At 40.5% G+C, this 15348-nt stretch overlaps 1 protein-coding gene across 2 annotated transcripts in view; it reads left to right on the top strand.

The window, feature by feature from the left end:
- Nucleotides 1-15348, top strand: part of LOC116875057 (uricase) — a 44122-nt gene that overhangs the window by 26583 nt on the left and 2191 nt on the right. For both annotated transcript variants that reach the window (XM_032870245.1, XM_032870244.1), the window contains exons 3-7: nt 830-946; nt 1044-1122; nt 10874-11060; nt 12606-12729; nt 14703-14786. In XM_032870245.1, coding sequence (XP_032726136.1) covers nt 830-946; nt 1044-1122; nt 10874-11060; nt 12606-12729; nt 14703-14786 — 591 coding nt within the window. The remainder of the gene's footprint in view (nt 1-829; nt 947-1043; nt 1123-10873; nt 11061-12605; nt 12730-14702; nt 14787-15348) is intronic.

Below are 15348 nucleotides of genomic sequence, written 5' to 3'. Positions count from 1 at the left end.
TATATATACACATTTACATATACCACATTTTTTTATCCATTTATCCATTGATGGATTTGTAAATTGTTTCTATATTCTGGCTATTGTAAATAGTGCTGCAATGAACATATATCTTTTTGAGTTAGTATTTTTGTTTTCTAAACTAGGACACTTCTGAGAGTGAAATAAGATGTTAAATAATTATTCTGGGACAAGAGGCATAAAACATAACTATCCTGAGGAAACCTATACAAATAGTCCCCCTTAGGCAGAGCCATAAATCATCTGTACACTGTGCTAAGACCATAACACATTGTCTAGAGACTATCCTGAAGAATTTGTGTGAAATTAGGCAGCTGCTTTATAGGGCAGAGAGCTAGGGATGGTCCATAGGAGCCTTGTTTGCAAAGCAAGAACAAGTGGACCTACATTAACATTTTCTTTGGGAAACTTGGAAGCCCATTGGCCAACATCATAGAGACACGAGAGCGTTTTGGAGTATACTGTGGTATTGTAGTTGGCGTGACTGATGACTGAACTCACTGTAAGGAGAATCTAAATGTTAAGCTTCCTTTTGCTCATCCATTGATTGACACATTTCTTTCTGCAAAACAGGTTTCTTTTAAAAACAGGATAGTCTCACCAGGTAATGGTGATCTATTAAATACATTTAGGAGACCTTGTGAAAAATTGGGATAAGGACCAATTCACCTCTCCAGATTCTTTCAAAATCTCTATTTCTCTGATTCTAAAAAACATTTGAACAGGAAAGAGAACTCCATGCGTATTTAAAAATTATTTTTAAATGGGGCGGTGTTTCTGATCACTAGCATTTTGTTTCCTTTTACAGATCAAAAGCATAGAAACTTTTGCAATGAACATCTGTGAGCATTTCCTTTCTTCTTTTAACCATGTCATCCGAGCTCAAGTCTATGTGGAAGAAGTCCCTTGGAAGCGTTTTGAAAAGGTTACCTCAGTTGTTTGTGCTCTCAGCTTAATTAAAGAAATTGGCTTTATGATATATGCTGAAATTTTATCAGAAACATTTTTTTTCTAATTTTCAGAATGGAGTTAAGCATGTCCATGCATTTATTCACACTCCCGCTGGAACGCACTTCTGTGAGATTGAACAGATGAGGGGTGGTGAGAAAATATTTTTGATGTTTTGATTCTGCAGTAACAATTTCTGTTTTTTTTCTTCTAAACAATCCTGTTTATTAGCATCGAGGAAAACTGTAGAGAATTTTGAAGGCATTTAAATCTGAGATGTGAATGAGCATCGTGACTCTGGAGTACACTGAAAAACTATCTACTTTTTATCTTAATATAAAAATGAAATAATACATTTTGCAACAAACCTAGGGATTGAATAAGGTAGATCATTTTTATCATCTGATTCTGAGATGAGGGGAAAAAAAAGGTCCCGACTGACAAAACCCCAAATCTATGAGTTTTCTGACTAGTAGTTTTTGTACCATATCATGCTATAATTATAATAACCTTAATAGGAAATAACTAGTAAATTATAATTGAGTTTCCCTGGTATTTTATTTTCATAATAATAAAACCACTGATGTTATTATAACTACTTTAGAATGAACCTCATTTAAATAGCAATGATAATTATATAATTCTTTCTATTTACTAAGAAATTTAAAACTTAACTGTGGAACATAATTACAATAAGGACTTTATTGGTACTGATGATTGAACTTAGCAAATATCAAAATTTCCAAATCTTGTCTTCTTGGTAGAGTTCAATAACTGGTTATGAGTTAGATTAGAGGACCTCTAAGAACCATGGAGCCAGACGTGGTAGATAGGTCTCTATCCTAGTAAAAAATTCATTTTCATGATCATCATAAATTGACAATGTGGACTCTGAACTTCTTCCCTTTCTTCTCTCCCTTTTCTCTTTTCTCCTTTCCTTCTCTTCCTTCCTTTTTCCGTACCTCCTTCTCTTTTTCCTCTAACTCTCTTCAGTAAGAATTGGAGGTAGCACTCATAAATGTCAGAAATATTATAAAGTTAATAAAACATAAATCCCTTCTGAATTTTATTGGATAATGCCTTCCCTTAGAAAGTTCTAGTGTATTAGCTGTTGTTTAATAATTTCTGCTATCTGTATTAAACTCCAGGCACAGCCAGGGCCTTCTCAGTGTTTAGTTAACAATTATGTAATTACTGTCCTTTAAAGGAGATTGTATAACTAGTTGTTAAATTAAGTTGAAATGATAATGATTTTTTAATACCCCAAATGCATAGCCATGTGATATATTGACTTGCTGATTGAGTTATTAGTTGAAATGTAACCTACATTCCTCCTTCCTTCCTTCTTTCCTTTCATATGTGACTTTGGGAGAGAAAGAGAAAGAAATGTTTCCCAGTTCTCCAAGCCAGTGTTTTCCTACCTAAACCACATTGACTAACCTCATAAAATTATAAACTCTAAACTGGCATTGTCCAACAGAAATATGATGCAAGACACACATGTAATTTTAAAATTTTCTAGTATTCACATTAGGAAAGCAAAAAGAAATTAATTTCAATAATATATTTTATTTAATCCAGTATACGCACAATGTCCCTTAAATATGTAAAAATATGAACTACTAACGAATTATTTCACATTCTTTTTAAAAAGTTAAGTCTTTGAAATCCTGTTGGTATTTTTATATTTACAGGACATCTCAGTTCACACTTCCCATATTCCAAGTGTTTAAGAGCCACATGTGGCTAGGAGCTAACATATTGATTAGCACAGCTCTACACCAAATCGTGAGATTTTGCAATATTTAGTATATTCCTCTTTTGACATTCAAGCATGTAAAATAATAGTAGGAGCTAGAATTAGATTTGGGGAGAGCTAATTAAAAAATGAGAATATGAATGAAATATGCTTATGTCATTCATTGAAATAGTATTAATTCAACATTTGGATTTTGAGGACTTTTTATGTATACCAAGGCTGTAAATTCAGAGGTGAATAAGACATTCCTTCCCCTTAGTGAGTCTGCAGTAGATAAATAGTAGGAGATAGACTTATAAAAAGACTTATTGCATTATTAGGGGTTAAAAACCACAATGAAGGAATCGAAGTTATGCAAGGGAGGCAAAGAGGTGCAAAAACCTGACTCTTCCCAGGGTAGTCTGGAAAGCTTGACAGGATAGGAGGAAATATTCCAATTGACTTTTGAAAAATGATTCAGGACATGCTGGGCATAAAAGGGGAAAGAAAATTACAGGTGGAAGAAACAGAATGAACATGGGCAGGACCTACGAAAGAGTGGAAGAGGGAAACTAAAATATTTTGGACGTCTGCCTTATGCTGAGCACCATCCTGGACAAGTAATTTTAGTTTTAAAGGGCAAAGCATTTGAGGAATAGTAGGAAGTTTAAAGGGTCTAGTTCTTAGAATGTAAGGAGCTGAGATGAAAATGAAGAGATTGGTTTGGGTTGGATTTGGAAGCCCCTTGTGTACCAAGTTAGCAAGATTGGTCTAACTTGGAGTTAGTTTTGCATGGTGATAAAACCATGTATGTTAGCCCCAGACTACAGTATATTTGGATTCGAGGTCCACTACTTAATAGCTTTGTGACTCTCAGAAAGTTACTTATACCACCTCAGTGGTTTTCATTTGTGAGATGATAACAGTGTTCACCTCAATGGCCCGGGGAATTAAAGGAGATAAATATCAATAAAGCATTTTAGCACAGTACCTGGCACATAGGAAGCACTCTTTAAATGGAAGCTACTATTATTATTATTTAGGATGGCAACAGAGACCCAAGAAATGTGTGTGTGTGTGTGTGTGTGCGTGTGTGTGTCCCATTCAGTAATTCTGACCAAGGTTACTGTGCATTGGCTGGAGAAACAGGCGGTAGTGAGAAATTTGGGACCTTGCTGCAGAGATGGGGAAACGATGGACTCAGATGGCGGGCGGTAAGAAGCAGAGATGGAGAGGGCATTATGTGAGGCATTTCTGAAGAGTGCCGAGTGGGTGTGAGGGGTTGGGTCAGGGTGGAAGGTACTGAGAAGGAGGAGTTAAAGTTGCCCTAAAGTCGGGGGCTTGTGGGAACTGACTGAGGAGAACACATATGATTAAGAGATGTTCAGGGGGAAGCTGGTGATTTGGGGAACAAGGGATAGAGATAGATTTGGAGACCATCAACAGACTGATGGTGGGTGAAACTGTGGGCAAGAAGGAGCCATTTCAGGAAAACACGTGAAATGAGAGGAGGAAAGTGAGAGGGCGAGGGGAAATTCCCCAGTTTATGGGCTGGGCAGTCTGAAAAGTCAAACAGCAGGAAGGTCAGAGAGAGAGAGAAGGAAGATTGGAGAGAGTGGTGTCATGGAAGCAAAAGAAAAATACATTTCAAGAAATCAGAGACTGTATTAGGATTACAGGAACATGACACACATGTTCACATATAGTAGCTCCATACAAGAAGCTTGTTGCTTTTTGTAAAAGTCCTGTTCAGCGCACATGTGTGCGTGCATGTGGTGGGGTGATGCTCTCTCCGGGAAGTTATTTAGGAACCCAGGTTGATGCAACCTTACTCTTTCTATCCTTACTTTTTGGGGTCACCTTAAGAGTAGATCCCCTTACCAGGCAACCAGGTGAAGAAAAGAGCTTGGAGGAACAAAAGGAGGCAAAACCCCTCAAGCATAACACCGTGCCTGAGACTAGCACGCGGCACTTCTGCTGGAGAGAACCCAATCACACAGCCACACCCGGCTGCACTGGTGGCTGGGAATGTGGTCTCACCAGGTACCCAGGAGGAAGAGGAAATGGATTTAGGAAACAGCAAGCAACAGTTGCCATGGGAAAGTTCAGACGTTTGGATTGAAAGAAGGCTGAAGAATAATTGTGCAGTTTGGCAAATGGGTCACTGGTGACTTCCACAAGAATGTTTTATCAGGGTCTGGATGTGTTAGTGGAATGGCCAAGGATAGGGCTCTGATGATCATAAGAAAAAAAAAAAAAACAAGCTGTTCTTCACCCCCTGTTCTTCAGGGGGTGAAGAACAGCTTGTTTTTTCCAGGAATTACCAGGAGCTATCATCAGCCTGAGTTCTAGTTACCTGGTTGCTGCAGAATGGAAAAACTAGTTACCATAATAAAGCCAAAGCTTTTTCTTTCTGCGGAAAGCCACAAAGCTTCACGGTACTGCAGTCACGGTGGTGTTCCCAGAAACCGCAGCTTGACTCATGTAGAGTGCAGCATCCCTCTGAATATCATGCAGGGCTGGCAGGGAGCAGGGTAGGGGGAGAGGGATCTGTTGTCTCAAGTGCATGCAGTATGTGTGTGGACACGTATATGAGCATGGCTATTTTCCAGTGTTGTGTACCTAAAAATGACATTTGTACTCTGTCCCTCTTTGGAGAGTAAGGATCTAGGACTTCGGGCAGCAAAGTTTAATTCTTAATTTGCTTGTGATCCAAGAGCTAAAACTGCACATATCATGAGGTAAGTCAATGAACAAAAATTGTCATAAGAAATGCCCTTGATTAGGCCCAACCGAAGAAAATAATCAGTATGTACCCCACCCCGCTCACCGCAATTCACATGCCAAATGTATAATGAAGACTTTTGGTGAGGGGTTAGCTAGTTGGTGAGAATTGTGCCCCCTCAAACACATGCACTCAATCTCATATCCAGCCATGCAGCTCCCCACGGGGACTCCTCCCGGCAGGATATGTAACTAATGGACTGGATTCTTTCTTGCCAATTGAACACACATTTATAGAAAGCCTACTGAATCTCGAGCACCATTTTAGGCCCTCAGAATTGCTGTAAAACTCCCATTACACTCTTTTCCTTTCAGATCCTTGAAAGCTACATCGCTAAGTGTACTTTTACCTGTCACAGAGTCTGTTAGTTCCAAGGGTGAGTCTGGAAGAGATCGGGAAATATGTTCACCCAAAGGGATGACCACTGTTAGGTTTGCGACTTGCCGAACTCTGAAAGAGCTAGGTTTTGCACGTGGAATGCAAGTTGTTGGTTTAGGCATTCTAAGGAACCCGGACCTTCCAAACTCTTCCTCTCATGTGTTTCCCTGAACGACAAGTGTAGCCAGGTCTTGAAGTCGCTGAGATGGTTGAGTCACTAATTTGGACTAAATTGGCCCCCAGACCTCTCCAGTATTTGAATTATAACTCACAATTCTTAAAAAGTCAAATTTCTCCCAATCTGACACTAAGTTAAAAATTCAGCTAAATCATAGCTAAGTAGAGGAATGATAGATGGAGAAGACATGTCCACTAAGAGATATTGCCTTCTGGTAGTTTAAAAAAAGAATCTATTGACATGAAGACCAGTGGGGCCTTTGAGGTGGTCTTAAGGAAGGAGGGTGATAAAACTGAAGTCCTGGAGGGAAGTTATTTCAGAGGCTGGGCAGGTAGAAGAAGTGAGAGTGAGGAAGTGGGAGACCCAGGACGGAGACGGCCCATTGCCAAAAGAGCTATGTATGTCTTTTTTTGATGTCAAGACAGAAACACTCTTCAGTTTCTCCAAAAGAGCTTTTGGTATGCACAAGTCCTTTAAAATCATCTTGATTACAGCCTCCTCGTACACAAGCCCAGTTAACTTCCTTCCACCTGGCTGGCACCATCTTTCCCCATACAGAGTTGCACATACAGAGGTACCTGTACTTTCCCCATACAGAGGTACCTTGCATTTTGCCTGCATGAGTGAAATGGACTCTCAAAGACAAATGATATTTAATCTTCACTTTTTCTAGCACTTTACAAGTTTGAAGTTTTTCTACTAGAATGATTTAATATAGTTTTAAATTATCCTCCTTTTAGCTATTTGTGTCCTTTTTGGAGGTGTTAAACATGGAAGCAATTATCCTCTTCATGGCAGGATTTTTTTTCTTGGCTCAATAAAGCTTTGTGCTTTGTGACACCTGATGCGTAGGTAAGGAATTGGGCTTATTTTCTATTAATTTGCAGTGAGTTTCTTTCCCTTAGAGAGCTAAAGGGTAGGATGTATGCTTCTCTGAGAGATAAACCACAATCTGTTAAGTGTGTAGGAGGACACTAAAAGCTAGCAAAGATTATGTTCTAGCAAAGGAAAATGTGAAAACTCTTTTGCATTACTCTATAACCATGGCAAATAAAAAGAAAAAGAAAAAAAAAGCTGATTAAGTGGTTTCATGACAAGTAACCTAGAAAAGGACAGTCCTTTTGGTTGAATTAATTTTGTTAGTCTAAATTGGAATTGTTTTTAGCTTGTGTGAGGCACCATATTTTTAGTTGATGGGTCCATGAATTTGAAAGTCTCAGGTTCGTACCAGTGTTCAGAAAGCTGGGGCACTGCCAACAGAGAAGATAAAATAAACTCTTTCATTTCATCCAGAGTGTCTAATGTGTGCCAAGGAAGAAAAATTTTTCACATTAAAAGAGAATAGGGTTTTTTTGTTGTTGTTGTTCTTCATAGAATGATGAGCACACCAGAGTAGATGGCTCGTGTTCTGCCAAAACTGTGGCAATGGTTAATTGTCTTTGGGAACATAAAACATTTTATTCTATGTGAAACTGAGGCCAGAGCACATTAGAAAACTCAATTTCTTTCTTCATTTTCAGATTCTAGCAAGAAAATAGATCATTTAAAAATTGTGTAGCAGAACTGACACTCCCCAGAGATCAATAAATCTCATTGTAGGGCTGGAGGTGGTAGAGATGGCATGTCAGAAGTAGTTTTCAGAACCCAATGAGCCTTTGTGAAACATGGGAAACATTCACAGGTAGTTAAAGTTGATAAGAAAAAGTCAATAATCGCAACATCATAATAACTTTTAGAAAGCATTTTCTATGGGGCAGCTATTCTACTAAGTTCTTTGCAGATACTATCTGAGATATATATCAATTACAGGAAATAGGTATGATGATCATCTCTATTTCAAGATGAGAAACTCAAGGTAGAGAGAGATTAAGTAATTTTATGAGGGGAATAGTGCTCATAAATAGGGAAGGAGAGGCATGGAGAGCACTTAGATTTGAATTCAGGAAATCCAGAGTCCCAAGTCTGTGGCCTCAACCACTATGCAACACTGCATTTGAGAATCTTTTTAGGATTAAGACCATCGGAGGAGCCAAAGTCTTACTGGCTTATGTTGCTGACAAAGACCATCTGTATAGGAAGAGATGAAATAGGTAAAATTTGCCTTTGGTTCTCATTAAATTTCTCTTTATCCCCCCTCAAGAATTCCCACTGCTTGTTCTAATCTCATTCCTTATTGCAAATCTACATTCCATTTCTGTAGGATTTTTTTTTCCCAGAAGGGATAACTGTTGGAAGTGGGTTATATTAGTTTTTAAAGGCTTAAGAATTCACTCCTTTATGGGGTCTTTGTATTTCAATAGGAAATTTTTAAGGAATAAAAAGTTTTCCAGACACATAGGGGCCATTTCTAAAGGTGATTTTTCAGTTTCCGATTCAGATAAATGGTGATGGTATTTTTCAGGTTGGGGACTCTGAGGCTCTCAAAGAACACTGTGGAAGGGAAGGTGACAGCCTTTTTGTCTCTTAGAAAGGTCTCTTATTGTAAAGAAATGGGAAGAGAGAGACTCGATGTCGTGGGGATGGGGAAGGATCCAAAAAGGAGGAAATAATGAAGTGTTGAGTTCAAGTTCAAAATCCCTGGCAGTTTCTAGCCATGTGACTATGGGTAAATGACTGAAACTTTCCTGTATAAAAGTGCTTAATAGAATTGTTAGGATTAAGTAAGAAAGACTGAAAAAGGCAGCAACTAACCTTATGCCGATAGTTCAGATGTTCTCAGCTATTGGTGATGTCCTCCCTGTCCCCTGCCATGCTGTCTCTTATAGTTGGGTGGTGTAACCAGAAAAGGAAATGGTGAAGATTGATGGAGGAGAACTGTCTAGAAAAAAAGAGTCTAAGCTGTGAAATACTTATTCTTTGATGTGCATCAATCTTGTTGCCTGCATTCACTCATTCATTCAATAGATACTTATTTTTCTGCAATCCTCTTGGATTTTAAACTTAGACTCACTTGGATTGGCTCTACACAGCATTTAGAAATACGAATTTTGCAGAACCATGTCTTCATACATCTAGAATCTGTTACATCAGCCAACTTAGGGCATGAAGACATTGCTGGTGCCTTTCTCTTGATCCCTCTTCAGATGTAGTTTCCAAAGAGAACTTCAGAATGTTAAACAAATATCATTTCAGTTTTGCCTCATTATCCTGAAACACTCCGACCAGAGGGCCTTATTTAATCAACTGATCTACCACTAGCCACTAGCCATTGTTATCTTTGGTAGATGTACACATGTGGCTGGAAAAATAAAATATAGTCATTATTTACCTACTTCTAAACTCTGCAGCTCCTGAACTGACCACAACAACTTAAACCATATAGAAGATATAAACTATTGGGTTATTAAGAGCTGCCCTATATTTTAATTGAGGATCGAATTATATTCTTGTCCTTCAACTAAAACCATGTACAATATAGTGATGCCTGATGCCTGTGGCCCTTGAGTTATACACTAAACAAGCCAAGAAAGATATTAATCAGGTCTAACTTCATGACTGAAAAGAGATGACCTTAGTCATCCTGTCATGGCACAGTGTTACTTGGGGTTTGCACCCAAGTGCGCCCTGACCATCCAGCCTCTCCAGCCTGCACAAATAAGTCAATTTTTATATAAGTCTATTTTTATATAAGTGATGTTAATTCCTGAATTTTCCTGCCCTTGTAGTTCTCTCATTACAAAACTGTTGAATCTCTCCAAACTTTCCTACCTCCTGACAGCCTGGAGGTCTGCCTCACATGTGTTTAAGGAGAAGTTTGCACCCATTGGGAACCACTATTGCTTCACAGGACCTGTTCAGCATTGGCTGTGCTTGTTTGGGAAGCATCATTCTTTGGGAAGAATGATGCAGAACACTGTATTCTGGCATTTCGAAGTGTGTCTTCTAGTGCCATGTTCTGTTCAAGCTTCACCAAACTGCAGAGCTACAGTGTGTTCCACATAGAAAAAAAGAGAATCTTCCCTTCACTTACTCTGCTCTCCACCTGTCCCGGGTCCTGAGCTAGAACTGCCTGGTACACAAGTAAATATCTTCTTCAGATTATAGCTATCACTCCTTCACCTCCCCCCTTTGCCTCCTGTTGTCAGGAATTGCAGGAGAGCTATATCATCCCCTCCATTTTTGCCAACTCTGCCCTCTCTCCCCCAGGTCCCCATGAACCAACTTTGTCCCTTCTCCTTCGGCCCAAACCAAAAGTTATGGGTACTTACTTAAGCAGCTCTGTGCCCTGTGGGTCCTGCCTCATCATCCCAATTTCTATTTAGGTCGAGCCAGGTCCACAGTTCCACCCATTCAGAAAGTTGTCTGGTTTCAGTGCGCTCATGACCACAAGAGAACTGAGGGTCTGATGATAATTGGAGCCATCAGCCTGTAGATGATCAACATGAGGACTAACTCTCCCCCATCCCATAAAGGCAGTCAAACAGCAGAACTGCTCTGGAGGAGCTTACGAAGTGGCATGATTATCTGTTGAGTAAGGGAGAGCTCAAAAAATGCAAAGTATTTGGCCTAGAAGTCACCTGTACATGGAGCTGAGAAGAAGGTATTCATTTCTGTGGGTTTCAACCCAACAAGGTTTAGTCTCTCACCTTCAGTTCTCCTAGGGCTGGAGAAAGGCAGGGAGTCATGGAATCCAGACAAAGAGAAAGGCACACCATCCTCATCCCTGGGACTTCAGAGGAGACAGACAGCAAACATGGGCAGTGAGGCAGTTCTTTGTTCAAACCGTGCACCATGTTTTAATGACCAGGATCCTTAGACCTAGGTATCAGTAAGAAGACACTATTTTGTTTATGACCTCATCCCCTTATGTTTTTACTTAAAACAGGACCTCCAGTCATTCATTCTGGAATCAAAGACCTCAAGGTCTTGAAAACAACCCAGTCTGGATTTGAAGGATTCATCAAGGACCAGTTCACCACCCTCCCTGAGGTGAAGGACCGGTGTTTTGCCACCCAAGTGTACTGTAAATGGCGCTATCACCAATATAGAGACATGGATTTTGATGCTACCTGGTATGAGCATATGCTAGGGTCTGGTGCTGGCTCTTCCCTCTTCCCAGGGGCCCCAAGGTCATAGACTCTTCATCTGAAAGGGAAACTTAGAGGTCATCCAATTCAACCTTCCCACTGTTTAGGGTCCCTTCTGTTGAATAACAGAAAGACCATGCTCTTGATTTGAATTAGTAAATCTGCACTGAAATCCTAGGTGCTATTAGGTAAAATGACCTAATATCCATTCCTATGTTTTCAATTGATTACATCAGTAGTTCTCAAACATTATTGTGTATCAGAGTCACCTGAAGGGCTTGTTAGATTGCAGATTACTGGACCCACCTCCAGAGGTTCTGATTCTGTAGGTCTGGGGTGGGGCCTGTGACCTTGCATTTCTAGTAAGCTCCCAGCTGAGGCTGTTGCTGCTGACCCAGGAACCACACTTCAAGAATCGCTGTATCAAGCTAGGATAATGATATTTGGTTTTACTCCCTCATAGTAGATGCAGAGAGGGCTACATGAGGATGACAAACTCACCCCAGTTTGCCAAGGACTTTTCTGATTTTGATACTGAAAAGTCCCATGTCCCAGGAAACCCCTTGGTCACAGGCAAACTGGGACAGTTGGTCACTGTAGGCTAACTCAAAATGAGATGATATTCATAGAAGCAATTTATAAATGATAAATGCCTTAACAATGTAAAGGTGTGGTTATTATTATAATATCCCTGACAAGCAGTAATTATGCTTCTGGACTCAATCTGCTTTTTGACCAGGCATTCCTCTGCTGAATTTCTAATTGTTAGAAATGTTACTTTCTGACAGGCTGGAATCTGCCCCCTGGTAACTTCCTCCCACTGGCATAGTTTTGCTCTACTCCTTTTATTATGGGACGGGTTTGAAAAGGCTTACAGAGAACCTCATCTCAATCTTCTTTTTCCTTTTTTAAGTGTTCTCCACTGGCAGGAGGCTGATGTATTTTTGTTGGAAAGAACACAAAATTGAACATGGCAGAATCAGGGTCTTAGTTGGGTCTCCTATTAAGGAAAGAGACTTAGTGTGGATCATTTAATTTTAAGACTGCTCATGTCTAAATTGGGAATAATAATAATACCTGTCTCAGGTATATTGAGAGCATCCAATGAATTAATTAGGTAAAATCCTTTACACCAAGCCTGGCAAAGAATAAAACCCCGAAAAAACAATAACGCAAAGAACTGGCCAAGCAAAGCAGTAAGAGTGTAGCATACTTGTAAGTCCTTTTCATGGGTTCTTCAAATGGGAGGAAGATTTACTCTGTAATGTCCAGTGAGCCCTAGTTCCAGATGATGAAGATTGCCTAGTGACAATACCTTTGTTGAATGGAGTGTGTGTGTATGTGTGTGTGTGCATAGGGAAATTGGAAGTGAGGTGTTTTTGGGAGTAAGGCATTACAGGATATTAATCTCTTCTAAAATCAGCAATAAAATTGTTTTCTGGGGGAACAGAAGGTTACCACTTCCCAACTTTATAGTGCATTCCTAAAAGACCACCTTATGAGTCCTCAGGTCTCTCTTCTGTGTTTTAGGGATACTGTTCGGGACATTGTCCTGGAGAAATTTGCTGGACCCTATGACAAAGGCGAGTACTCCCCCTCTGTCCAGAAGACCCTCTATGACATCCAGGTGCACTCTTTGAGCCAGGTTCCTGAGGTATGTTTTGTCACTTGCCATCTTGAAGACTAAGAGAACGTGTTGTGTCTCCTGTCAGCTCTGACAGAGAGTTGAGAGTTAAAATAAGACAGTGGAAGACACATGAAAAATGACATCTGTTGTTGTTCAAAAGCTTGTTATAGCAAGTGAGAAGAGAGCAAAAAATGGAAAAATCTGTCCAACCTGAAAACATGGGCCACTGTTATAGTTCTTTAAGTTTGTTGAAAATTCTGTGGGTCTTTCCAACCTGCCACAACTTAAGCCTCATATCAGGACGCTCAATGCCCTGAAGGAGGAATAATTAGGCCAAGGGTCTGTGTTTCAGGGTAGACAGGGAATGAAGGATAGATGCAGATAGATTCCATCCATCCATCTGATGTTATTAGATGGTTATTATATCTCTGTCAACACATGAAGAATACAAAGATAAATTAGACAGGGTGCCTACCCTCAAAGAGGTCATCACTGAGTAAGAGGAAAAAAGAAATAAGTAAACTAATGATGCAGTAGAGGATAGAGCATAATGGAAATACAGGGAAAGGCGTCTAACTCAGGTATGGGACATAGGGCCAGCCAGGCTTTCTGAGGTTGAGGGGCTTGGGTTTAGTCTTAAAGGACAAATAGGGATTATCTGGGTTCACACTCAAGGGTGAGGGGTCATGGTAAGTACAGAGACCAGATGGCATCATAGAACTGTCATTTACTGTTGAGGATCTGCTATATGTGAAGCTCCATGAGTGAAAGTCTTTCCATGTGCTAGGGGTGAGGCAGGAACCAGATCAGGAGGATCTCTGTGGGCTTGTTTATAGTCTGCACTTTAACTTTAAAGCTCTTAGCAGCCATGGAGGGGTTGAACCAAGGTGTGGCACTACTGGATTTGCCCTCTAGAAAGATCGCTCTTAAAAAAAGGGTGACAAATGAAAAGGATAATGGATTACAGACAAGGAAACCTTTTGGAGGCTGTTGGGAAGCAGAAATCTGGCAAGAAGGGCCTGAATTTAGTTCCATGATGGGATGGAGAGGACGAGTACCATCCTTCAACTTGGGCAAGAGGGATGCCTGCCATGGTCCAGCACTTTCCAGGCCTTTCTCTGGTTATGCCTCTTTCCACTGGAAGAAGAGTCAGTGGGACCAAGGCAACAAACTCTTCAGGGACCCACACATCCCTTTCTAGATCATTCTCTGGATACTTGCACCCCAGAATTAACTGCCCAAATAACCTGAGACTACTTTTAGAAACTGTGTCAACCTCCTTCTCAGACCCATCCTCTGGAGGCTGATTATGCCATCAGTGCATACACCATTAGGACTGAGAGTAGGTGAAGGGAAGGGTGTCCACCCACGTGAGTCCAAGAGAGAAGGGGCGATGGGCCTGGGGTCTGGCTTTTCCCACACTATCACATCCTGGGATGGTACTGCAAGCAGTCAGAGATTTCTAAATTACATCCTGGTATTCCAGGTTGTTATGAAGGTATATTTGTCAAGTTGGAAGGATAGACAATATTTCACTTAAAAGTTTCCTGCTTGATTCATAACTTTATTATTTTATTTATTTATTTTTAAACATCTGGTATGTGGGCCTCCAATTGTATTCTGACCCCAGGGCCTGAAAATGTTTGGGACAGGCCTTGAGAGGAGGAACTTGACTGAGGAAGAGTTTAAGAGGTTGACTGGCCAGCACCAGGAGGCCAGTTGGATACTGTAGATCGCACAGGTTTCTGACCCAAGGACCTCTTACTTTTCTGAGAACAGATTTTGTACTTGGAGGGGAAAATGGGGGGGGGTCCACCATCTAATAATAGGACTCTCAGGAGACAGCTGTGTCAAGCAGTGGAGGACCACCAGAGGGTGTCTCAGGGACAGAGGTGGAACTTGAGTAATGGGGCACAAGGCAGGTGGGTTGCAGGGGAGAAGTGATAGAGGGAGAGAGCTTTACTGTTGCCCAATGTGATCCTTATTACTTCGGCTTCCAGATAGAAGACATGGAAATTAGCCTGCCCAACATGCACTACTTTAACATAGACATGTCCAAAATGGGACTGATCAACAAGGAAGAGGTAAGAGAACTTTAAAAATATTTAAAGTACATCCACCCTCCTGCCCCCACACCCTTACTTGTCTTTATAAATTTGGGATGATAACATCACCAAGCAAAACTCTTCACAGCTGTTGCTTTTGGAGTATTTATAGTTGCCACTGATTAAAGTCCTCTTAGACTCCAGGCCTTTCGGTACCTGAGGCTGGAGTACCCTAGAAGTGGATGAGTGATTATGGAGGAGGGCTGGAGGCTGCGGGGAGTCAAAGAAAAGGAAAGCACAGAGTGTGCCAGAGGAGACAGCTCTGAGATCTGCTTCTCTGAAAAGTGCCACTCAAGGTCACGGCTTCATTATTCTTCCATGATGAGGCGACGAGGAGGAGAAGAAAAAGATTCTATTTTCATTTTCCTTCAACGTCTTTAACTTTGGATTTAGTCGTCAACTTAAGTAGTATATAAACAGAAAATGTCCACAGAAAAATGAAAGAGTATTTGTGTTTCCAGTGGCAATTCTAGAAAGCGAGATGAGGAAGTGCACTTTTTGAAAGGAAACCTTGTTTTGGGAAAAACACTTATGTGGAGTT

Source organism: Lontra canadensis, unplaced genomic scaffold (genome assembly GCF_010015895.1).
Source record: "Lontra canadensis isolate GAN:19392208 unplaced genomic scaffold, GSC_riverotter_1.0 scaffold40, whole genome shotgun sequence".
Lineage (NCBI taxonomy): Eukaryota > Metazoa > Chordata > Mammalia > Carnivora > Mustelidae > Lontra > Lontra canadensis.
The sequence above is the reverse complement of the archived record's forward strand: the minus strand, read 5'-3'. Positions and strand labels throughout refer to the sequence as shown.